The sequence below is a fragment of the Stegodyphus dumicola genome, chromosome 9 (genome assembly GCF_044657685.1).
Source record: "Stegodyphus dumicola isolate Sdum_Otavi_A_Nest chromosome 9, ASM4465768v1".
Classification (NCBI taxonomy): Eukaryota; Metazoa; Arthropoda; class Arachnida; order Araneae; family Eresidae; genus Stegodyphus; species Stegodyphus dumicola.
In genome coordinates this window covers 65,375,956-65,403,439 of record NC_140776.1, presented here as the reverse complement: position 1 = coordinate 65,403,439, position 27,484 = coordinate 65,375,956, and the positions used below count along the sequence as shown (strand labels likewise).

The 27,484-nt window shown below is 32.4% G+C and overlaps 1 protein-coding gene across 1 annotated transcript in view; it reads right to left on the bottom strand.

The window, feature by feature from the left end:
- Positions 1-2,146: 2,146 nt before the first annotated feature.
- Tusp (WD40 superfamily protein Tusp) overlaps positions 2,147-27,484 on the bottom strand; it is a 97,814-nt gene continuing 72,476 nt past the window's right edge. Inside the window, exon 12 of the mRNA XM_035358549.2 lies at positions 2,147-14,625. Within this exon, the coding sequence (XP_035214440.1) occupies positions 14,509-14,625 (117 nt within the window). The 3' untranslated portion in view covers positions 2,147-14,508. The remainder of the gene's footprint in view (positions 14,626-27,484) is intronic.

The window sequence follows — 27,484 nt, the reverse complement described above, 5'->3', positions numbered from 1 at the left end:
GAGGTGCACATTGTAATAATAGTGTGTCACGGTACCAAATGCAATAATAATAATGGTTTGTTACGATGCCAAATGTAATAATATAATTAGATTTGAATGTAGTAAATAATAATTACTTGGGCACCAAAAATAGTAACTTAGTGTGATAGAATTTAAGGATTAAAAAATGTAAATCAAATGAATTGCTTTCTTAACAGATTGCGTTGTGGTCACAATAACCCATAATACTTACTAAACGTGCAGATAGAAATGTGTGATCTTAAAGAAATATGAAATCAAGGTAACTTACCTCAGAGGATGACAATCAGATATTACCAAATCAATTAAATTTTATTCTTTCATCTTTGTTACTGAAATAAGCTTTAATATAAATAATAATTATCAACCAGACAGACGAATGAATCAGAATCTGAATATCTAGCACGAGTGATGCACATCACCAAAACAATGTAGCACTCAATAAAGTTAACCTTTTGAAGACAGGATGGCCATTATAGTGGCCATACAGTCCTCTCTTTGAAAAGACGGGATTGTCCACTTTAGTGGTCATGTCTTTTCCCCCCATTTTCCAGGCTGAAAAGTGGGGTGAAATGTCAAATTTGATGTCCCTAAGGTTTTAACCACTTATCTCTTTCAAAGATCTTCCTTTTGCGACATAGATGCACCCCTCTGAGATTCCATTAAACTACACACAAGAATCTTTGTTGCAAATAGGAGGTGATTTCTTAAAGGGGGGAAAGCATTCAAAATTCAAGATTCCCCGTCCTTTGGTAGCTTTTACTGCTAACAAAGGTCCGTCCTCAAAAAGTTAATCTTTTTCCATCACCGCGACGCAATGTCTTAGTGTAAAAGGAAGAGTCAAATTTTGATGGCAGTAATTAAGCGTACTTGGTTAACCATGGTATTTTTGCTTTTTTTTCTTTAAATCAGGAAATTTCAGATCTCATAAACATGTGCACACGAAGAGTTCTCGAAAGGATGAAGAAGTTGAACAAAATTACTTTCTGCAGTGACTTATAGGAAACTGGAGTAATTATTTTCTTGAATCTTCCACTAAAATCTCACTAAAAATGATTTTTATGTATTAGCAGACAGCATTGAAGGAAGCAGCAACGAGAAGTTGGAAAAATGGTACATCGCATCAGCCAGAGTGAGGACAGCCAGAAGCCGTCCTGCACCTTCGAACCCCAGCAGCAGAAGAAAGAAAAACCATTTGTTGCAATCTTTTTTGCCTTGTCCTTGGGCAGTCACAGTTAGCACACCTGACGCTGAATAATGTGGAGGCTTGCCTTCACACACATTTACATGTTATAGCAGTCCTATGTACAAAATTTCAACGTTCTGAGGCTACTCGTTTTTGAGTTATGTGAGATATGTATGTACAGATGCCATGAAAAAAATCTCTTCAGAATTCATTTTAAATCAGTTTTATAATTTTTTTTGGGAAACCTTCTGTCCTTACATACAGATGTCACGCAAAAACATTGTTAAATTGCATTCAATAGCGGTCAAAATGGATATTTTCATTGAAATATGCTACCCGAAATTTTTTCGCGATTACAATATTTCCTTTTTACTTTGTACAAGGAAGTAAAAAGAATTAAATGATAATTATTCCTTTTTCTCATTTATCTTTTGTTTTGCTGATCTTTCAAATCAGCAAATTACGCTGCCGCACCCTGTTTCAATATAAAATGTGATACTATAATCAAAGAACTACAGCTATGTACAATCAACTTGTAAGAATACTTTCATGCAATACTTTTTTTATTATTAATCTACTTGAAAAATGAATATTTTCCATCTGAACCACACTTTGATGAAACAATTATTTTAAATAATTAATACATGCAAATAAAAATTCATTTCGAATTTAAGTATGTTTTGATAGAGGGAACTTTTTTATTCTGTAATAAACTTTAATTTATATAATTTTTAATTGCATTAATGAATTTGCAAGCATAATTAAAAATTTTAGCTATATTAGCATAATTTGGTTACATATTTTTTACATTTTGTATGAAGGGAAATGGCTGAATTATGAGAAGAGAATGTAAGCAATAAAGAACATTTTTGATACTTATCTGACATGTGTTTAAATGCCAAAGTTCATGTAGTATCATAATAGTAAAGAAGAAAAGTGCAGTTATCAAGTATGATTGACCAGTTTATTTTACTGGCATATAATACACAAAAAATTTTTTAACTTAAACAATTAAAAAGGACAATATTATTTACAATCAGCATCTTACAGGACAAAATTCACTTTTATGTACAATAACATTCATTTTTTTTTCTTTCAATTAAATAACAAATAGTAGACAAATAACAAAAACACTAAAAACTCTGTTAGGAACAGACCAGAAATTCGGCTAATCCGAAACATTAATAAATATCTTCAGTATTTCAAAACAAAAAATTTAATAAAAATATGTTCAAATCTTAATTCCTTCTTACAACCAATTACAAACTTCTATACTGATTTATGTACAAAGTATTGAAGCTATATGCTTAAAGAAATTCATTTACATAGAACATGAAGCTGATATTAGAACTATATATTAGAGATAGAAAAAATATATAATAAATATTATAAAAAATTTCAGATGGGATAGACTTTTATGGCCATAATAAAACAAAATATGCAATAATTACAAAAAATATTAATTTTAAAAATATCACATAAAAAGCAGGAATGCTAGGCAGGAATACAAACATATATAGGGGATCAAAAGTTAAATAAATGTAACAGATTTGATTGAAATATCAGAACATGTGAAACTCTTTTTAAAAAGCAAAACTTAATACAAATTTTGAAGTTGCAAAAAGGAAGTGACACTTATATATCTATTTGCACCAATAGTTCATAAATATTTTTGAAACTTCAGAACAAAAATAACATATATATGTATATATATATATATATTTATATAGATGTATCACAATACTTTATAACAAAACTTTGCAACAGACCTCTAAATGTAATAAAACCTCAATTATGGCAACTCCAATTCAATACAAAGTTGAAATTTTTTTTTCGTATAATGTTTTAGATTAATTGTAAAACATTTACCAACTTCAAGAACATTTCTTATATTTTATACACAGACAAAGAGGAAAAAAACACATTAAAACATTACTTTGCTGTGAGGCTCACAATTTTTCCCAAATGCCTGTAATTTGCAAAATGAATTAATGTGCATTTATTTTACAATTTTGAGCTGATTCAAACTTGATTTTTTTTAAATATATTCATAGTAATATAAAATTAAGAGCAAAAATGCAAATAATAAATTTAAATATCAACTCTATACAGTAAGGGCATTTAACAGAAAAAGATTTACATTTCACATCAGGTAAAGACTGACTAAAATTCAAGTTTTCACATACACATTTTCATGGATCCACCATGCAGATAGAACAGATGTTCCCAAACTCTGAAAACATTCCTCCTGAAGCTCACCTTCATAATGATCACATTTAAAAAAAACTTTTGCCTGAAGCCACAATTCTTTATATGTAAAGATAGGTATATAAATAATTTAAACAGTAATTTAATACACTTAATTCCCACAAATTTGGCAATTAAAAGCTCTCATGAAAAAAGCAACAAGCTCTACTAGAACAAATATGCTGTTTTCAGTTTCAGCACTTTATTTTAATTACACACTAACATTAAAAGAATTATATGAAAAAGATAAGACTTATCTGTGAACAATAAAATAAGAAACATTTATATTCTTTGTTAACAAATTACCTTAAATAAAATATATATCAGAGCACAAAAAAATCAGTCATACAAATCTATTAACAGATATACAAACTTCAATCAAATCTCAGATTTGTCCTTGGCCTTTTATGAAAATATTCAAACATGCACCACAACTCAACACAAAACACACTGAAACATTGTATTGAAAAACGTGCAGAAAAAAATGCAGTGCATTATAATCACATACATGCCTTTAAAAATAATGTCTGATGCTTGGCACCTATGACCAAGCACACGTAAAAGTTAACAGCATTGTTCATATATAAAAAGAAATGTACAAACCCGAATTCCGACATAAAAAATATATGAAATTTGTGGAAAAATATACGAATGAGGAGGGAAATACATGAATTTCTACAAAACAATAAAATAAGACCTAATGGGATCCCCAGCTATTATAAACCACTTTCAGTAATTACTGTTTATTATTTTTTTTTTGTAATATAAATCAACAATAGGATACAAGAAGTTATCAAAGGTTGATGCAAAAGTACTTCTAAACAAGTACATTTAACTCTACTCTAATTTCTATTCTATAACAATACATCAAGGAAAATACTCTTAAATTCTCCTACAATTAATATTAAAAAAATTAAAGTTTAATAAAAATATGTTTATTTATAATAGATTTATAAATAAAGGGAAAAAACATTTAGATAACTTTGGTCATTTTCTTGCAAAAAATACTCATGCTGAAACTTCTAAGGAAAAATGAATTTTCTGCATTTTAAGACCTCTAAAAATATATTAAAATTTATTGTGATATAAAAACAGTCTTCTCTGCTTAGAAACCTTTTTAATATGCTACTAATTAGTATTAAAATATATTGTTTATGACAAGTATTAGGGGGATAGAATTGTTTTTCTTTTAAGAAGTGATAGTAAATATAGTTTCAAGCTTTATACAAAATTAAGATAAATTATAATATTTAACAATTTTTTGCATATTGAAGTACTGAAAACAAGAAACACTTAGTTTATTGAATAAACAAGATACTTTGAAAACAAACATTGCATTAAAAATACTAAACCATGGACATCTTAAGTACTTTAATTTATAATTTCCATTATGCATCTGCTGTGAAAAAAATATCAGTTATTTGAATATAAATACAGCTAGCAAGATTTCTCTGACATAAACTTTATGGATTTAATTCTTAATTGTTCAGGTTTATATGGCTTAAAGAGAAGTTGATTTGAAGTATTAAAATATGAATAATATTTGAAGTTTCACTTATAAAAATTATTACCTAATAATTTATTAAATATTTTTCACAGATATATTTTTAAAAAATCATGTTAGCAATTTGCATCTTACTTTTTTATAAATTTAAGGGTACTTTTAATTTATAGTATTTTCCTAGAATAGTATAATCTATTTCTTCTAATTTATAAATTTTAAGTTTTGATTATACGTAAATACTTGACTTTATTTAAGAGCAAACTCTGCAGAGATTGCAGAGAAAAAATTCCAGACGATGTCTAATAACAGATTTCAAAGCAAGTTTAAAAGGTTGAGATCACACCAGAAATAAGATTTTTAAGATATTACAATTTATGTTCATAATTTGGTACTTTGGCCAGAAAATAAAGTAATTTCATGCTAATCTATAAAACAATACAGTATTTAATAATTTTTTAAATTATCAAATTTAATACAAAATACGTCATTCAGATTAGCATGAAAATATTTTCTTGTTTTCTGGCCACAGGTGTAATTTTAATATATCTTAACATTTTACAGAAGAAATGTGAAAATATTTAATAGGGAGAAATAAATATTCTCTCTAGAATTGAAAAACAATTTTTAATAGCAACTATTTAAAGGAGAATATTAATTTAGAGATATTTACACTGAGATATTTTACTTAAATTCTCCAGCTGGATTTTTCATCTAAATGTATTTATTTAAAAAATAAATGTATAAATGAAAAACTGGCAAAGATCTAAGGTACAACATACAGTAAGTATAGCTATTCACATAAAAATAAATAAAAACATTTGTCTACTATATGGGAACACCTTTAAAAAAAGAAAATGTTCTCCCTTAAATCTTAGCTTACTTAAGTGACTTAGCTTAACTGATTCAAAAGCCTAAATAAACATAACTAGTTAAATTTAAATTACATTAATATAATTGTATCACAAGAAGTGAAAACAGTAACTGCTTTTATTTGAAATACCGGGTGGTCATAATTAAACTGACAGTGCGCACAGTGTTCTGTAGCGCGATATATTTGAGAGAATGACACCACATTTTGTAGGAAGATTAAACAAGACGGGGGACGAAGGATTCCGCAGAAAAAAAATTAGTTCCAAAAGTCACCACTAGGGGAATATTTGGTGCTGTGTAATAGAAAATAGACTGTTAAGAAATGCAAATCAATATGGAAATTAACTTTTATTTTGCATTCAAATGAGGTTCAATGTGGCTGCCGTTGTTGGGAATATTTGGCACTGTGTAATAGAAAATAGAGTATTAATAAATGCAAATTAATACAGAATAAAATTACCTTTTATTATGGATATGCCTTATGGAATATGAATATGCCTTACAGTACGGTATGGAAAATCTTGCGAAAGATTATCAACTTCTATCCCTACAAGATCAGCCGTGTACAGGACTGTACCCCGACCATAATAAGCGATTGACTTTTGCTCTCACCTTTCTTTCCAGAATGGAGGTGGATGATGCTTGGCCGTGGAAAATCTTATGGGAAGACAAGACCCACTTTTACCTGAATGGAACTGTGAATACCCAGAACTGCCGAATTTGGGATGACAAATCACCATATGCAGTCACAGCAATTCCCTTACATTCACCAAAGGTAACTGTTTGGTGTGGGTTCACAGCAGAATTTATCGTAGGTCCATTCTTCTATGAGAACATTACCCCGACAGGACCAGAAATCTGTTCCGTTAACGGAGAGAAATATCGCTACATGTTGAATAGCTTTGTCATTCCGGCACTTCAGCAAAGACAATGCCTGGGGTAAATCATTTTCATGCAAGATGGAGCCCCTGCACATGTTGCAGTATGGGTGCAACAGATGCTACGACCGAAATTCACAACAGAGAGTCATTAGCCGCTACTTTCCAACTGCATGGCCACCTCGGTCGCCTAATCTTACTCCATGTGACTTCTGGTTATGGGGTTACCTTAAGTCCAAGGAGGGGTCCAGGACCTGGCTACGTTGAAGGATAACATATCATGGACTGTACGGGAGATTCCTGCAGACATGTTACTTTCTGCTGTTGTGCATACTGTGCACAGAATGCAATATGTGGTCCACAACAACGGCAGCCACATTGAACCTCATTTGAATGCAAAATAAAAGTTAATTTCCATATTGATTTGCATTTCTTAACAGTCTATTTTCTATTACACAGCACCAAATATTCCCCTAGTGGTGACTTTTGGAACTAATTTTTTTTCGCGGGATCCTTCGTTCCCCGTATTGTTTAATCTTGTTGTTTGACTTCTGAATTGTTTAATCTTACTACAAAATGTGGCGTCATTCTCGCAAATAGATCGTGCTACAGAACACTGTGAGCATTGTCAGTTTAATTATGGCCACTCGTTATAACTAGAATATGCCTAACGCAAAAATATGATTTTTTTTTTTCTTTCTTTGACTGACTCCTTGTTCTTTAGTCAAGTTACATTCTGTTTTCCCAACATATTTTCTACATTTATTTATGATCAGTATCCATAATATAGATTCTTTATTTAATGAACAAACAATCAATGTGCTTAGAAGAAATATGATTAATTTAAATGAAAACTGCATGCATAATATGCTATAATTTATAACAGATTTTAATTTTTTAATAAATTTAAAAAATCCATAAAATGTATTGAATAATCTTTATTCACTACTTATATTCATTTATGTAATATACAAAATAAAGATAAATGGATTTATAATTGACAATTTCTTTGCTGAAGAACTTTACTTTCTTTTTTAGGAATTTTAAAATTTGAACTGAACAACAAACTATATTTTATTGGCAGAAAATGCACAAATTTCAAAATAAGATAGAGAGAGGAAATACTGAAAAAAGTAGTGAAATAAAAAATACTATTTAAACTAACCTCATTCAAATGTAGTTAATGTTATGTGTAAACTTCCTTGAATAATAGAAAGACTTTTTCTTTAAAATATTATCTTCATCTCTTAAATGTGGTAATTATTAATATGTTGCATTTAATTCATGTATAAAATTATAACACATTAATTTATAAATTATAGCTAATAATAAGATAGATTTTTAAAGACAGTTTTATATACAAATTCTTTAAATTATAAAGTTATTTCACTGTTATCAAAGAAGAGTCAGTGATAAAGAACAGTAGCATAAAATTAGCATGAGATGAGATGTATTAACCGTACTTATTCTAATGAACCCTTTAATTTCAGTACCACCAATACAAGAAACAATTTAATTTTACACTTATAAAATATATGAACTAAAATGCTAAAATACGTGAAGCCTATATTTTTTGTTAAGTGACTTTTATTTATTAAAAAAATAATATATTTATTTAAATTAGGAATTTTGAAAAATCTGTAATTCTATAATGCATTCCATTGTCAAGATGTTTATACAAGAAAAAGGTGAATAGAAAATGCAGTTTTACATGTTTAAAAATTAACTGGAACACATGGTTAAAATGAAGTTAAAAATGCGATAAAACATTTAAGGTTGACACACTGGAACTATATTTAAACATATCAGTCAGTGTTAAGTTTACATTTAAACACATTATGCTCTAAGTCAACATACTGGAAACATGCAATATATTATTTATTTCATACATGTTTCTTCTTAATAATACGAACACAATATTTTAAGCGATGCACTTAGAACAATTTAGCGCAGTCAGACCAAGTATAATGCAGATATTAGATTATGTGGCTCCTGGCTGCATTATAAATGGAATGTACACTGATTATCAATATTGCAACAGTATTAGGAAATGGGTATGTGACATGGACAGGATGTGGAAGCTTGGTCATAGTGTATGTTATCCTACATTATACCAGGTCTGAAGTGCAAAAATTCTAATTTCTCATTTATTAATACTATTTGTCTAAAATAAGAGGTAAGAGGCCTACTACCATTCTTTTGAAAATAAATTGATGAACAAACATAAACAATGCAATAGTAATTGAAAACAATATACAATATATTTTACTATCATTCTAATACATATGTACACAATCTAAATCTTAGAAACTAAATGCACATTAAGTCTGGGGATCCCTCTATGAATGCTGAAGTTTTATTTGGCTCTAAAATGGACTGAGCATTCTTTGAGACGGAATATTGTAGCACAGTCTTTGCTCACAATTCTAAGTACTACTTCAGTAATGATAGTTTGAGCATAACTACGCATCCTATTATACATTAATAAAATTAAACAACTGCAACCTTATGGTAGTCAATGAATATTACTAGGACTATTATCACAGGATGGGAGAAACCAAAATAAAAATCTGGGATTAATTTAACGAGAGATAAATATTACTGCATTCAGTGAGGCAACTAATAAATTCTGTGATAAAGCCTCAATTTCAGTTATATATACAGATACAGAGGTTATTTTAAAGTTATATAATGATGAAATATCAAATGTGTACTCATCAGTAGCAAAAGTTGATTGCCAGTTTTTAAATAACAAGATTTCTATACTGCCAAAAAGTGACTATCTGAAATGCTTTTTATTAAGTAAATAAATTTAAATACTTTTTCTTTCCCATTTTTATTAGACTACAGATTTGAATTTCCTTGTCATTTCAAGTCTGTAGTCATTTAAGACTTATACTTTGGTTACCTGAAAATGCTTGAAAAAGAAAGTCAAAAATTATTATTTTCAAACTTTTCTTAATACTTCTGAAAATATTCAAAATAAAAAAGGTTTTAGTATTTATGAAACATACGAGAAAATTTGAGAACATTTAATTATATCTCCTCTTCAAAGGTGCCACACTTTTGACTAAAATATTGAAAAATCTTTTATTTTAATGCTTAAAATATAATAAATGATTCTAAATAACGATAGATTTGCTGTTGATAATAAATTTTCATTAATATTAAAATATATAATGAAGAAAAAAATGAAGTAAATAGCATTACTACATTTTCAACAATAACACTTCTCTATTTTTTAATTTATTTAACCCCTTCGCGCCGACTGTCATGTATACGTGCCAGCAACGAACACACTTATCTACCGGCCGACACGCAGGCGTGCCAGAGCATTGTTGCATTTTCTACCGACTGTCATGTATTTGTGCCAGTACCTTGGAATGCTTTTCAAACTATAATTTCTGCCACAAGATGGCACTGTATGTCCATATGGTTTCAGATACATGTACATTAGACCTTCTACTCGAAATGAGAGAAGCATGACTCACATACATGTGTTTTTGATTATATAAACAAACGGAGAACTAAATGTTTCCGAATGGCGTGATTTATGACATCTCTTTAAATCGCACTTTATTCACACGTGGTAGCTGTTTATTGTAAGTAGAAGTTTTATATGCGCTAAAGCGTTGAGTATTTCCGTTTACAGTTCAGTTTTTAGAAAATAATTAGATCTTGTTAGACGTGAATTCTTTCTGTTTTTACCGTTTCAATGTCGAAGCGTCGAAAATGTTTAACAGAGCATGAAATAGCAGAAATGATGCAAAATATTTCAGATATTGATTCTGAAATTCTGATATTGATTCTGAAAGATTAACTGAAAGACATTTTCCAAAACTTTGTTCAGAAGAGACTGATAAGAAAATGAGACGACGATGCTTCGTTTGTTCACATTCCCGGAAAAATCCTCCAAAACGGCAAATGAGTTATTACGAGTTCAAGGAATGTAACGTAGGACTGTGTGTAGATCCCTGTTTTAAAATTTTTCATACGAAAAGAGAATTTTAAGTAATATATTTAGTTTTCAGATGTACAATGTTAAAAGTCATAAAATGGTGAATAATTAAAATAAAATGTGTAAAATATGTGTTTAAACAAGAAATAAGGTAATTAAAGTATATATATAAAAATATCTATAAAGCATAAGCCGTTTAAATACTCTATAGAGCATTATTAAACAATGCGTTGATACTTTGGAAATTTCATGGAATTAGGCTTAGTCGCAAAAAAGCCCCCGGCCCTGGAGAAACACTCGCGGAAGACACTGCCGGCCTCCGCGATAAGTGTGCGTTTTCGCTACCCCGCTCGAAGGGGTTAATACTTCATAATACTTTTGTATCAAGATTTAACTTGTAGAATTTTCCTCAACTTATATAACTTCCAAGTTTTTAAAAATCATGCATAGTAATGCTCCCTTATTCATGGAGAATGTATTCTGAAAATTACAGTTACATGATTACAGACAATACCATAATTCATAATACAGCATATTGCATGCTTTATTACATATTTATATGGTATTTTCTATCTCTTGTACATCTGAAAGTACAGAATTCTGACTTTTTAAGTCTATCATCAAGAAATGATACAGTAGTGAGTAATAAATTTACCATACAATACTGTATATAAAGGGTTCACGAGTAAAAAATTATGCATATTAATTATGAAATAGTTTTTTTTTTTGTTGTATACTCAAAACAGAAATGTTCCACACATTAAGAATACTGAGTTTACAAAACATGCCTTATTCCATCAGAGACTAAGCAGACTTGCTGTCCCAAAAGTGCAAAGTACTAGCAAAACAAGAAAAATAACCGCTGCCAACCTCAAAATATGTCAAACTGGAAGTTTCCAGGAGGTAACTGAACTAGTGATGACAGTACTTCAAAAGAACACTCTGATAAGTTCAATTTATAGTGCATGATTCTAGTTATTGAAAAACAGAAGTCCAACCTCTCTTTGGAGTAGGCTCTGGCAACCATTCTCCCATGCAATATGGAATGACAACAACAAGTTATTTAATTACCTATAATATGGTTCTGATGCAAAATATATTAATAATTAATTATAAAGTCTAAATTTTATAATCTTTGGCTAATTGCATTTTGCAATTTTTTAAAACTTTTATACTAACAAAGTCCTGAGTATGAAAGCTTTTATTTATCAACATACTTTAAAATATGATGAAAATAAAACTAATAATTAATATACATGCCATTGCCTGAATAATAACTTAGTAATGCAGTTGATGCAAAACAAAATTAAATAAAACTATTACTTGATTAAACATTAGTTTGATCTTCACAAAAAGTTCTACTAATATCTACAGCAGATTAAGATAATTCAGATCAAATAAAATTTAATATGAAAAATAATGCAGAAAGTCACTAAGGTCAAGAAAATGAAGTATGAGCAATTTCCTTTTCATTAATTTAACAAATTTCAATAATTGTATATTTTTCTCAGTAATTGTTCCTTGTAAAAGCTAAAAGAAAATTAAAAACTGGGAAATATGAACATTTAGAAGAGTTAGCTGTTATGAAAAATTATTCTTTTCCATCTGCATAAGCAATAAAATAGGGCTCTTAAAAAGCACAGATGGTGCTGACTGAGGGTATGTAAACTGTGGATGTAGGGGCATGACTATAGACTTATAACATATAACATATATGTATACATATAAAAACTCAAAGGTCAGTAGACAAAGCTTCTTATACATATAATTGACTCTTATTGAATATATATATATATATCTAATTGATAATGATTGACATAAGGAAACCTGTCACCGGTCATATTTAAAAAGTAAATTAAATAGTTTTAAAGGCATTAATTACATTTCTTGCATTTACATAATAATTAAGTAGGTACACATCTTAGCCCTGATTTATATATATATATATATATATATGTCTTATATATATAAGACAGAAAGAAGTTCGAGTCACTCTATAATGTAAATCTGAATAAAATACCTTCTTAGCAAAGGATTCCTTCTTCTACTCAGCCCACCAGGGGCCAAGTGGTAAAATCGCTGAACACTGAGAGTTCGGTCCGAGGTTCAAATCCCGCGAATGGGTGTTTTCATGGTTTTTCCCATGTGTAACATGTATACGAGCCAGTTTCACTTAGAAAGTCCTCCACGAAGGCATCCTTACCCTTAGGCAGATAGCCCTTGAGGCTTTGCCGTAATTGAATAACCTAACCTAACCTTATTCTACTCTAAATATCAGAAATCTGAACAAAAGTATTGTTCAGCAATAAACAATTTTTACTACAGTATGAGATACTCAAAAGATGAACATATTATAAAACTAAAAGAAGCAGAACTACTTTTGATAAATTTTAAAAGATATGTGAATGCAAATATCCCCCCCACCAATTATGACTAATTACCTTAAGTTTAAAAATAAAATCACATTTATACATACAACTGTCTATAAAAAGTTTTTATTTGCTGCATAAAATAATAACTAGGTTGCTAATAAAACTGAAAACTTAAGTCCTGCAGACCCTACTGGCAAATAGCGAGTTATTGGTACATCTTAAACAACTTACAAATTACAGAAGAAGTACTTAGCGTATGTATATTAAAACAATCGATTTCGAGGGCAGCTAAAGGTCCCTACTCATCAGGAGAATGAAATTACTAGAAAGGGGAAAAAAGAAGGAAAATAAAGCATCGGCAAAGGAGTCTCAGAAACACGTGGTCATTATCAGCACTGCATGTGGTCATAATCATATTTTGAATCAGAGCCACCTACTTTTACTGAGCCAAGCTATCTGATCAAAAATATAACACATAGACTAAAACACACACACACACACACACACACACAAAAAAAAAAAAAAAAAAAAAAAAAAAAAAAAAAAAAAAAAATAATCGAAGTAAAAAACTAGGGAGCGAGGGGCAACTGCATCTTCATGCACCAAGTCTGAACCTCGATTTATTCAATAACGACCATGTGTTTCTGAGACTCCTTTGCCAATACTTTATGTTTCTTCTTTTTTCCCTTTCTAGTAATTTCGTTCTCCTGATGAGGAGGGACCTTTAGCTGCCCTCGAAATTGATTGACTGTTTTAATATATGTACGCTAAATACAAGGTTGTTATTGAAATTTTGATTGTCACATTGGCACATTTCTCTTCTATTCTACTTACAAAAGATTTAAATAACCTTTTTTTTTTTTTTTAAATTTAATCTTAATTTGAACATAAAGGTACAGCTATGAACGAAATTTCTACCGCTTGTGGATATACAACCTAACATAATAGATAATTAAATTCAAGTTTAAGACTACATATAAGATAGAATTCGGCTCAGACATTTTACTGGCATGTAATTTAAAATATTAACTAGCAAGAGTGCTCTCTCAAGCAGAGATGGTAAAAAAATACTAACAGCAAGACAGAACAGCCAGAAGCTCTCTGGCCAAACTAAAGATTCAAAACACTCAGCTTAAAGACACACAAAACTAATTTGCATTCTGGACTAATTCATATAGAAAGGAGGAGTTATAGTAAAGACTTAAATCGTAATGACTGGTTAATTAACATAAGATACTTTACAAATAAATTAAAATAACCCCTGTATATTTAAAGTATAAATTATCTGATTGCTTACAAATAAAATTTATAAGGATGAGGCTCTATCACAGTCATATAAAAACATACATGCAACATAATAAGGTTAAATTATCAGTTTAACCTAACAATACTATGACATTCTACCTCAACAAGATCGATGAGTTTTTCTATGGAATATGAAAAGAATGATGAATTAATAATGTTGATGATGATGATTACTTCAGTCGCTGAGTGACATTGGCAAGAGCTACTGCAAATGCTTGGAGGGCGCAAAATGGGTATTGAAAATCAAGGGTATAAGCATTTCCATCAATACGACCAAACTGCATAACCTGAAGAAAAAACATACTGATTATATTGAAGCAAACAAAATATATGAATCATTATAGTACAAGATGAATCAGCGAATTTTAACACTTTATTCTTTAAAACTATAATACAGATAAAAAATATTTTGAATCAGTTATCTCAAATTGGCTGCAAATACATTTCAATAAGGTATTTGTAAAAATTTTACTTATTTGAAATATGAGTTCACATGTTATTTTCGTTAAAATTAAAAATGGACATGAATAACAAGCAAAAAAAATCTATAAATGGAGATAATTATTTTATAATGTGATATAAACCTGTTTTTAAGATATACATTTTCATGAACTTTCATTTGCATATCAAAAAATAAATGCTCTCAGTTACGAATTTTTGCACTAAGAATAATCACTTTGTTTGGAAATGCATTTATATTGGGCTTTAACAAAAGTTTCCTGCCACTGCAAATATTGTCTGGGCAAACAGTTCACATTGGTGTGTTTAATCATATTTTGTCAAATGATTTTTTTTTTGCATTGGAAAGAAAGAGACTTGCTTTAGAACATTGTATTGTGCAATTTGGGAAAAAACATCATTTTCTTCAGTACAAGGTGTCTTAAATGGAACAATCATGCTACCAGATTAGAACGATCACTTACTTCTAGTTCTCTTGCAAAATGTCAGCTACAGAATGTTACCAAATCATGTGTACAGCTTTAAGTACTAATGTTGTAACATATGGCACTGTCAAGGTTTGGTACCGAAAGTTCAAAAACAAGGACTATGACATTCAAGAAGCTGGGCACTCTAGATGGCCTACTGATGTTGATGAGTACCACCTGCAAACTTATGGAAGAAAATCAGTATGCAACCAATCAAGAGCTTGCTAAGGAGTTAGATTTTAGTGTGATGTCCATTAGTCATGCTATGCATCACATAAATTTGATGTATAAGTTCAATTCCTGGGTGCTGCATGAGCTGACGCAAGTGCATAACGTCATACGTGTTTGGGCCTGCTCTAATCTGCTCAAATATCAACACAAGGACAAAAGTTTGGACGAGATCGTCACTCGTGACGAAAAGGGATTTACTTCAACAACACAGGCTGAAAGGGAGTTGGTCTGTGCCCTGTGTTGGTGATGTCGGTAGTATGGCAAAGTGTAATTTGACTAACAAAAGGATCATACTTTGTATCTTGTGGGATTGCCGAGGTATTACCCATAAAGAGTAACTAGAAAAAAGGTAAAACCCTCGACAGTAAGGTGTACAGCGAGATGCTAGTCAGTGGTGATAAAGGAAAAACATCACACTGAGTTCTGCCGCAAATAGGTAATGTTCCATCAAAATAATGCAAGCCACACATGTCTGCATTCACCAGCTGGACTCTGTTGAATGGGATCATTTGCCACACCCACTATATAGCCCCAACATTGCTCCTTTGGACTTCTACCTTTTTCACACCTGAAGTTATATCATCTTGCTGGTGCTATCTTCCATTCTGCAAAGAATGTCTGATGTGAGGTTGATCTGTTTTCGGACTCGCGGCCACCAAATTTCTGGGCCAAAGGCTTTGAAAAACTACCAAAACGTTGGCAGAAAATCATAGATTTTTGCGGTGATTACTTGCACTAAAGTGAATCATAGATTTGGGTGGTGATTACTCACATTAAAGTGGTGACTACCCATACTAAAGGTACAGCTTTCATGTTCTTTTTTCTAACTTTATTATGAAAATTTTTTGGCGGAAAATTTTCATTACAACCAGATATGTAAACAGCTCTTTTTTTCACAATTCAGAATTATTATGAATACAACCCAATAGATCGACGAGCATCCACAATCTGTGATAGATGTAATTTCTTTCCGAGGTTACAAACTTAATAATCAGAACCTAAATGCTATCAAGTGCCAAGTTGTAGTAAGAAATAAAGATGTTTATTTTACATACAACATATATGTTTTTATTTATGCATCAAAGGAACTTTTAATAAATAAGAGAAAGAGACTAGATTGCCATTATTTACTCTCAAGTTTTCATAATGAGTTTATTTTAAATTTAAATTAAGTTATTAAATGATTAATGAAACACATTAAAACTATCTGAAGTATATATAAATCTAAAACGTGACATTTAGCCGTCAATATATTGAATTAAGAAGTGTAACCAACAAAACCGTCTTGCAGATACCAAAAAAATTGCAGATGGGAGAAAAATTATAAATTCGAGTTCCCCCCCTTGCGATTTTATTATTGTTTATGCAAGGCTTAGTAAGGAAAATTTCATTTGGTTAAAAAAAAGAGACTCTGGCTCGTCAGTAGTTTTTAGATTGTGTATTCAACCCACATGCTAGTTAAATTTGAGACCATTGTCTTAAATTATATATATATATGTGTATATATATATATATATATATATATATATATATATATATAAAATACAGCATTAAAGCAAAACGTTAAATTTTGGTTTAAATGATTTAGATCAAAAGAATTTTAAACTGAAAACATATAATCTTGTTAAGAATTTTGTATTTAAATAGTTTTCAAACACAATAAAACATAAAAAAAAAATGAAATCAACATAAAGAACATTGAAAATGCTAAACTAAAAAATAATTTTGAAGAAACAGAATCTTCATTTTTTTTTATTATATTTTAGTTGTACATGTGCAATCTATATGTTTTTATGCCACAATATGTTTGTAAGTGGTTTTGTATATTTTTCTAAAAATAAAAATAAAAAAAACCTCAAATATTATATTTATTCAAAAATGAGATTTCCTGAGCATAAGACAGTATTATATCTCAGATTTTTGAAAAAATAAAAAATATTGAATATTTGAAGAGAGTATGGTTTGGGTTAGAATTTATTTGTTTCTGAGCAAAACGAAAGTAATTAAATATATCGATACATATTTTTACCTTGGTAAAAGAAAGAAAAGTTAGGACTAATTTAACATTATTACCTATTTTGTTGTCAGGCATACTAATATAATAATACTAATATTGTCAGGCATAATAATAATAACAAGCCTAAATTAAAATTGTTTAACTAGACATGGCTATGAAAGTTATGCAGTTTATATATACATGGTAATTTCCTATATGGTACACAATGTAAGTATTCTATGTAGTATGAAAATTTCCTTCCCCTTATTCTGAAATTTCATTTATTAAAATACCTAATAATAAGAATTTGTATAATTTTAGAAGGGGGAAAAATATTTGGGTCTTATTTTTCAGTAAATATGGTCTATAGATTTAAAAATAATAAAATTCTTAACTATGTTCTCATAAATTCAAATAAAGTTATGTAGAAAATACAAATTTAAGTGTTTTAATATACAAAGCATTAAATTTCCATCTATCAATATATTGATACAAATCAATAATTCTGTTCTTGCAATAAAACAAAACTAGTAACTCAACTATACATAAAAACCAAGTTAAAATTTAATGAATTCCTACTTATAAGTTACATAAAAGTGCAGCGGCAGCGCCAAACAGGCGATACGGACTTAAAAACTGTACAGAAAAGCGCCAATTGGCGAAACAGTAAACCCGTTTGGCAAACCTACAGGCTGACGGGGAGAGAAGAATTTTCCCCGGCAGTCAAGTGGAACTACTTCAACAAATGTGTGCATCTCTGTTTTCGCCGAGATATGTGAACTTGTGTACTCGCATCTGTACTGTGCTCTGAATTTCTTAAGCCGTTATAATGTACCCGGCAACTGTTACTTTTCCTTATTAAATTTGATTATTAATTGTAACATGTCTATCTTAACTAAGATTTCGGCTTTCCTAGTTAATGTTAGGGATATTTTCGTATGCACGTGTTACCCACATGTACATCATTGGTGACCCTGTCCCTCGCTCCTTCTGTTTCGATCCCTAATGACTATCTGTCTCAATCTTTGTTCAAAAACTAAAAATATGCCTTATTTTGATGCCAATGCTCTTCCTTATGACTGATAAAGGCTCCACCCTATTTATTTCCTCCTCATTTTATCGTACGGATTACACGTGGTTTATCACACTTAAGGAGGATTTACAGGTATGTGGCCAAATTTTTTTAATTATCTGTGATTGGTCTTAATTATGTTTTTGTGATATGTTTTGCTCTAAAATTATAGTTTTAATTTAATTATTGATTGTTTAAAATTGATCTTTGGGTAATATTTGTGCTCACACTTTTATTGAGATATTGAATGTCTTCATTATTTTATTCTAAATTGATACTGTTTTGATAAGGTATAGTGCAAAACATTAAGTTTACGATTTACGATATATTTATAATTGGCAACCATGCCAGGATCGGAAGGCCAAACCAACGAGGAATCGAATATGGCGGTTCAGGAGCCACAAATCTCACACGTGGCAGTTAAAATTCCCCCTTTATGGAAAAATAATGTTAAACTTTGGTTTATTCAAGTTGAAAGTAACTTTGCTTTAGCGAAGATTAGTAGCGATAGTACAAAATACAACCACGTGGTTTCTTCGATAGACCCTGAAACTCTTTCCGCAGTATCAGATATTTTATTTAATCCCCCAGCGACGGCTAAATATGATGCCCTTAAAGCTAGGTTAATAGTAGAATTCTCAGATTCGGAAAGCGAGCAAATACGCAGACTTATTTCTGAATTGCATTTAGGGGACGACAAACCATCTCACTTATTGAGAAAAATGAGAGAATTAGGTGGAAACTGTATAACTGACGAATTTTTAAAATCATTATGGCTGCAAAGGTTACCTTCCGAGGTGCATGCCATTTTATCAATAAGTTCGGAATCCTTAGACAATTTAGCAAAAATGGCTGATAAGATAGCTGAAGTGCGCACGCCAACGAACAACAGCGTGTTCGCGGTCCAGGCAGCTTCGGCGAGTTCCCCCAGAAACCCAAACGATTCTGGTGCCCCCCTCGAGGAGCTTAAGGCCTTAAGGAGCTCTGCCCTAAGTAAACAAGTCGAGCGACTCTCCCGCGGAAAAACGAGGAATAATTTCCCCCAGGATCAACATAACAAAGCACGTAGTTTTTCGCGTGGGCATTCCCGAGAGCGTGTGAACAATTATTGTTATTTTCATTCGCGATTCGGTAATAATGCACGAAAATGTCGAGCACCTTGTTCCTTTTCTCAGAACACTACGGCCCAGGAAAACTAGTAGTAGCAGCTGTCGATCGAAATTCATCGGCAGTCGCGCATTCATGTCATTTACATGTTTACGATAACAGATTAAATTTAAACTTTTTGATTGATTCGGGCTCGGATGTTTCATGTGTGACACCGACTTCCAAGTTTAAGAAAATGCATCCTGATTCGCTTCAATTATTTGCCGCGAATAATTCCAGAATTTCTACGTATGGAACAAAATTGTTAACTGTGAATTTAGGACTTAGACGAAACTTTTCTTGGAAGTTTTTAATCGCCGATGTACCAGTGCCTATAATAGGAGCCGACTTTTTAAGGCATTTTGATCTTTTAATCGATTTAAAACGAGGTAGGCTTATCGATAATACTACGAAATTAACTCGTATTGGTTCTCTTTCCGATTCTAAAAATTATTTTTCGGTAAAGTTAATATCTGGTGATTCACCATATCACAGAATCTTGAAAGACTTTCCGGAAGTACTGAAGTTAAAATCCGATTCGGGTAGAGTAAAGCATAGTACGGTTCATTACATCGAAACAAACGGTCCTCCTGTGCACAGTAAACCGCGTAGGTTAAGCCCTAAGTTACACGAAGCAGTAAAAAAAGAATTTCAATTTATGATAGATCAAGGTATTTGTAGACCATCAAAATCAGCATGGTCATCATCTCTTCATGTAGTTTCTAAAAGTTCGGGCGACATACGGCCAGAAGGAAACTACCGAAAACTAAACGCGTGCACCGAACCCAACAGATACCCTATCCCGCATTTACAAGACTTTAATAATATGCTTAGCGGAAAGACAATTTTTTCAAAAATTGATATCGTTCGGGCATATCATCATATACCAGTACATCCAGATCATATACCGAAAACTGCAGTTTGCACCCCATTTGGTCTTTTCGAATTTCCGTTTTTAAATTTCGGACTGTGCGGAGCAGCTCAAACCTTTCAAAGGTTTATGAACGAAATTCTTGGAGATCTAGAATTCGCCTACGTCTACTTAGATGATATTTTGATATTTAGTGATACGGAAGATGAGCATAAATCTCACCTACGTACTGTTTTTGAAAGATTAACTTCATATGGATTGACAATTAACGCTTTGAAATGTGTTTTCGGCGTTCCGGAATATCTTTTTTAGGCCATATAATCAATAAAGATGGTACCAAGCCTCTGACGAACAAAGTGGAACCGATACTTAACTACCCACTTCCTAAAACGGTAAAAGATTTGCAGAGATTTTTAGGATTTTTAAATTTTTACCGTCGATTTTTACCCAACGTAGCCCAGAATCAAATACATTTAACTTCGTATTTAAAAGGGGCTAAGAAAAATGATAAGACAATCCTGAATTTGTCTGAGGAAGCGCGGAGTGAATTTTAAAAGTGCAAACAGCTAATCGCTAATGCTGTTCTTTTGGCACACCCGAAGAAAGATGCCCAGTTGGTTTTACAGGTTGATGCGTCAGACTTCGCGATCGGTGGAACGCTATCACAAATAGTTGATAGAAATTTACAGCCTCTCGCATTTTTCTCACGAAAGCTTTCGCAGGCGGAAAGGAACTATAGTGCGTATGATCGAGAGCTATTGGCAGCTTATGCTGCTATTAGGCATTTTAAGCATATGTTGGAAGCACGGAACTTTTCTTTAATCACCAATCACAAACCGCTCACGTATGCATTCCGACAGCGTTTGGATAAGTGTTCACTTCGTCAGGCTAGGCAGTTAGACTTTATCTCACAATTCACCACTGAAATTCGCCATATAAAAGGTTCGGAGAATATCGCTGCCGACGTACTTTCGCGTATAGAAGCAATAAGCATGCTTAACCCTATCGACTATGAGGAAATCGCGAAATTGCAAGAAATCGACCCAGAATTACAAACATTGCTTAAAGAGTCAAAAGTTCTACATCTCAAAAAAGTTACCTTACCGAATTGTAGCTTACCGATATATTGCGATGTGTCAACAGGTAACGCCCGTCCTTACATTCCTCCGGCATTCCGTGAGAGAGTTTTTGCCACCTTGCACAATTTGTCTCACCCCGGCATTCGCGCATCAACAAAGTTAGTATGTTCACGGTTTGTTTGGTCTTCCATCCGCAAAGATTGCGCGAAATGGGCACGGCAGTGCATTCCGTGCCAGAAAGCAAAAGTAAGCAGGCATACTAGAACCCCGTTAATGAAGTTTCCAGACCAATCACAGAGGTTTGATCACGTCCACCTTGACCTTGTTGGCCCCCTACCTCCTTCTCAAAATAATTATTACTGTCTAACTATGATAGATAGATTTACTAGATGGCCCGAAGCAGTACCCATACCAGACATAACAGCACGCACAGTAGCACAGGCTTTCTATGACCACTGGATTACTCGATTTGGTTGTCCGACTGTTATTACTACCGACCAAGGGCGACAGTTTGAAAGCGGTTTATTTCGAGTCCTTTCCCAATTATTGGGAATCAAGAGGATCAGGACGTCTCCATACCACCCACAGGCGAATGGACTAATCGAGGAATTCTACCGTCCTTTGAAAGCTGCCTTAAAAGCGCACGATACCAGTGACTGGGTGGCTGCCCTTCCAACGCTGCTGATGGGTTTCCGTGCCGCTCTCAAAGAGGACATAGGAGCAACCACTTCTGAACTGGTGTATGGAAAGACTATCCATCTCCCAGGAGAATTTTTCAATCCGACACCTCCGGATGCGTCCCCCAAACAGTTTGTGGAGGATTTAAAATCTCACTTTGCCAGTGTCCGCCCGACCACGACTTCTAGCCATGGCCAGCGAACATGTTTCATTCATCCAAGCCTTCACAAGTCCACATATGTGTTTGTTCGACACGACGGAGTTAGAAAACCACTTCAAACTCCTTATGATGGACCATTTAAGGTGCTAGAAAGACAAGATAAAACGTTTGATCTCGAAATAAAAGGGACTAAGCAAACGATCTCCATAGATAGACTGAAACCCGCTTTTGTAAGCATGGACTCTTCTCAAGTTGCTTCCAAGAGTGTGAAAAAAACTTCGGACATTTGTATCACCCATTCTGGACGTTTAATCCGACCCCCGCATCGGTATGTCACATTTCGTTGACACTGCGGAGGGAGTATGCAGCGGCAGCGCCAAACAGGCGATACGGACTTAAAAACTGTACAGAAAAGCGCCAATTGGCGAAACAGTAAACCCGTTTGGCAAACCTACAGGCTGACGGGGAGAGAAGAATTTTCCCCCGGCAGTCAAGTGGAACTACTTCAACAAATGTGTGCGTCTCTGTTTTCGCCGAGATATGTGAACTTGTGTACTCGCATCTGTACTGTGCTCTGAATTTCTTAAGCCGTTATAATGTACCCGGCAACTGTTACTTTTCCTTATTAAATTTGATTATTAATTGTAACATGTCTATCTTAACTAAGATTTCAGCTTTCCTAGTTAATGTTAGGGATATTTTCGTATGCACGTGTTACCCACACGTACATCAAAAGTAAACAATAATAGGTTGCTGAACAAATTAAAAAAAATCAGATTGCAATCTAATACCTTGCAGATTTTACCATAAAGTTTCAAGGGTGATTGCAATCTGATCTTGTATACAGACAGATAAGTTTTAAACTAAGCAGCTTTGACAGTCCACTAGTTCTGGAATTAATCCCTCCAAAATTACAGATATAGAACACAAATTTTTACATTTAAAGTGAGATGTTCAAAATGGCAAAAACAAACAGAATGAAAAAAATTTACTTAAAAATTATTTCATTGTAAATTAATGCTGCATGGAGGCATGTTCCTATTTAATAAAGGAAAAAATTATTCAAGACACAGTTGAGCATTTATTTCACTAGATTGCACACAAAGCTTTCAGTAAGCATTTCCCATACATGGCAATATTTTCTATTTTGACACAGTATGAAACCAATGAATTGAAAACAATAAATGCCTCAATGAGTTTTATTTTGAAGTGTTTTATGGGAAGAAAACCTATTTCTCTATATGGTTTCCTTCTAATCAACACAAAAGTAAACTGGATACTTACGTATTAACGCAACCAGGCCAAAATTTGCATAAATCGCCAAATTTGGCGACCCTACGTGTTATACATAGTTTTTCATAAAGAAATGATTTTTCTTACTGGTTAGATTGAATGCCCTGAAATACTTTAACTATGGGTATTTGGGAACTATGGGTATTTGGGATCTGCCTGCGAGTGAAAAAGATGCTGTTGAATTGTTGCAGGGATATGGAATTACACCGAACGAACGTACTTGTAAAAATTCTCATAAAATGAAACTGTATTTTGGAAAGCAAATCTTCTGGAAATGTAACATCGAAGAGTGCAATCAACATTTGGGTGTGAGAACCGGAAATTGGTTTGAAGGTAGCCGAATTTCATTTGTGACAGCGGTGCGCTTCATTTATTGTTGGTGTAAAGAGTTAACCTCAATTAAATTTTGTGCAGAAGAGATGGGAATTGCTGACAAAACTGTTGACTCATACCTTATTGAATTTATATGGTGCCAAGCTCAAGCTGTTAATGGCGAAGACGGTTTTCAATCAGTGCTAAAAGCAATAGCCAAAAGATTTCCGCCAAAAAAATAATTCTGCAACTTATTCAAATTCGAAACCGGAAGGGTTTAATTGCTATTTTATATTTTAAAACAAAATAATATAAAAAACTGTATTAAAAATTATCTGTAATTAATAAATGTACATTTTCTTTCTATTCATACTTTTTTACTCAAACTTACAAATCGCGCCAACCTGGTTGCGATAATACGTAAGTACTGTAAACTGCTAAGTTGTGTTGATAAATATTTAGGGCCTCTACATATTCAAAATGTAAATTACAGTAATGAAATTACCCTAGATTACTTAATATCAACAGATGTAACAGACAATTTACAAATTGCACTGGCTGCCCAGATAATATAGTTGTTAGGGGAGACTACTGCAATACCGAAGGGGTGGAGTTTGAATCCCAGAGAAGGCACAGCTGTAATTGTCTGTCCTTCCACAGGAATTAATGATGGCCCACCTATTAGGTGCTTCCACAATAAAGTGGCCACCCTTTTCGGCCTTAGTAGCAGCCAAGCCTAAGTCAGAAGAAAACTAAATTCAGCATCACCAAGTGTATTCTTATTCTTTTGGGCGATTTCATTAAAAGTAAATAGAAAATATAGGTAGCCTAATTAATGCACACTTCTTTCAATAGTATATCTAATAGTTATAATGGATGTTAAAATGCCCAGTTACAAGAAATTCTCATATTAATAGGCTTTGATCTTATATTATGCATACTAATTTCAAGTATGCCAACATGATTTTGAATAATTTGGCTTAGTGAATAAAATGAAAGTTAAGGTAGGAATTTTAAGAAACCTGACACTTTAAAGATAACTTGAAAAAATAAAGGGGCAAACACTTGATTATGTAAGTATAAATGAGAAAAATCAGTTTTTACACATGGCAAATTATATCTAATACATTGTAATCCAAAATTTCACATTACACACCTTTTTATTTATTAGAACAATAAATTAGATTTTGTTTACATATGGTCAACTTGAAGTGGATAAAAAATGTTTACAAATGGTCAACTGAAGTGATAGTAATGAACTGAAAACTCATTACTATCTGAAACATAGAATTGGCAATAAGTCATGTGCTGGCACATTAAGACTTTTTTCTTCCTTCCTTTCCCCTCCCCATAATTTCTCCTGTAGACAAATTACAGCAAGTGAATATCTGCATAGCATCATCTTTTGGTAAGCTTTTCCTTGTGGAAGATTATCCACACAATGCTCCACACAATTCGGACCTCAAAGCTAAAATCTTTCTGCGCATGCACATAAGCGTTTTATGCTGTTATCACATCTATAGACCCGCGCACTTACCCGGGACAATTCCGAGAAACGAGATTCTAGTAGTACGGCTTTAAGCGGCAGGCTTCCGAGAAATGTTTCGTCTAGCTAGGAGGAACGTGTCCCGGCTACGAGCAACATTTTAAAACTTTTCCCAAAATGTTCCGGCTGGAGACGTGTTCCTCGAACGTTCAACCAATCAGACGAAAGGTCAGCTTCTGAAGGATCACGGGTAACTTTCAATATGGCGATGGCTCTCACTGTGAAATGATGGACGGTGGAAATAGAGGCTGATTTAATTATTGCTGTTTTGTTGTAATACAACTGCCTGAGTCACTTTTAAAATGTGTATATATTCATTAAATATATAATCGTGGAAATTTCAGAGTTGACAGTATTTTACGACGTTCTTGCATTTCGGATTTGTTTACAAATTGTTCGTAGCCAAAAGTTCGTCAAATTTGTTGTATTTCGTGCTGATCGTGTATTATAACACTGTTATATAATAGAATTTTATTTCTTAAATTTAAGTTGAATAATTTTTAAAAATCCGTTTGTATATGCGCGGCTTTTCTCCTAATTACTTATCTTTTAAATTGTTAACTGCATAATCAGTGACACATTTTAAACAGCATAAAAGATGCATAAAAAAGAAAAAGCATAGCTTATGTAATAATGAGAATACTCATTAAATGTGTCTATTATTTTCATGTTATTAATGAAATACTTTTTGGATTATAAATACATTAGAAACTATACTTTTATTGTAAATGCTACATATTGAAACATTGAAAATTTATGGATTTATTATTATGCATGATGAAAAACATTTGTATATACATTCATTAATATAAATCTTATTCATTACATTAATACTAATAAATATATATTAACAACTTCTAAAGCATCGCATCTCTCTATCTTGTATGTAAATGACTTATTAGATGTGTATATATATATGTACGTATGAATACAAAAATGAACATTGCCAAGAAGTTTATTTGAAGTTACTTTTAATTCAGATAACGATTATGTACTTGGCAGCAACTATAGTTATCAGTTCTTTGCAAATTATTATGAGTATGTAATAATCAGTTGAAAAATAATTGATGAGTATTTGAGTACTAAAGAGTGTACACATTTTGTTATTGGGTTAATTCATAATTATATCATACATATGATCTACGTAATAAAAACATGACTAATAAATAATAAGAAATGTAACAGCTGTGCATTTATAACATTTGATTACTTATAACAGCACACAACTGATTATCACCTTCATGTCTGTTTACATAATGAATTGCACTTTCCAATTAAGTGCACGGGCCTACTAGTGGCCGAAGCGTCGTTGAACACTGGTAGTTCTGTCTCAGGTCAGAATGCCGCGAACGGGCTGGCTACATGACGTTTCCTTGGTTTGCCCCATTTGTAACTGGTATACGAGCCAGTTTAAAAAAATCTTCTACAAAGGGATCCCTCCTGTTGTTATCCCTCGAGACATCACATAAAACCAACTGAGCCCACCAGCGGCCGAGCGGTAAAGTCGCTGAACACTGGCAGTTCGGTCCGAGGTTCGAATCCCGTGAACGGGCTGGCTGCATGGACGCTTTCGTGGTTTTCCCCATGTGTAACGTGTATACGAGCTAGTTTCCCTTACAAAGGGGGTCCTCCCCGAAGGCATCCCTTCCCTTAGGCAGATAGTCCTAGTGTGCTTTGCTGTAATCTCAATAAACCAAACCATAAAACAAACTCATGATGTGAACACCTAATTTCTAGAGTTGGTATAATTAATGTGTTTTAGGTATATGGTTCTATGGGACAGTAAACAACTCGCACATGTTTGATTGCTCATGTATTCATATGCTTTATTTGATC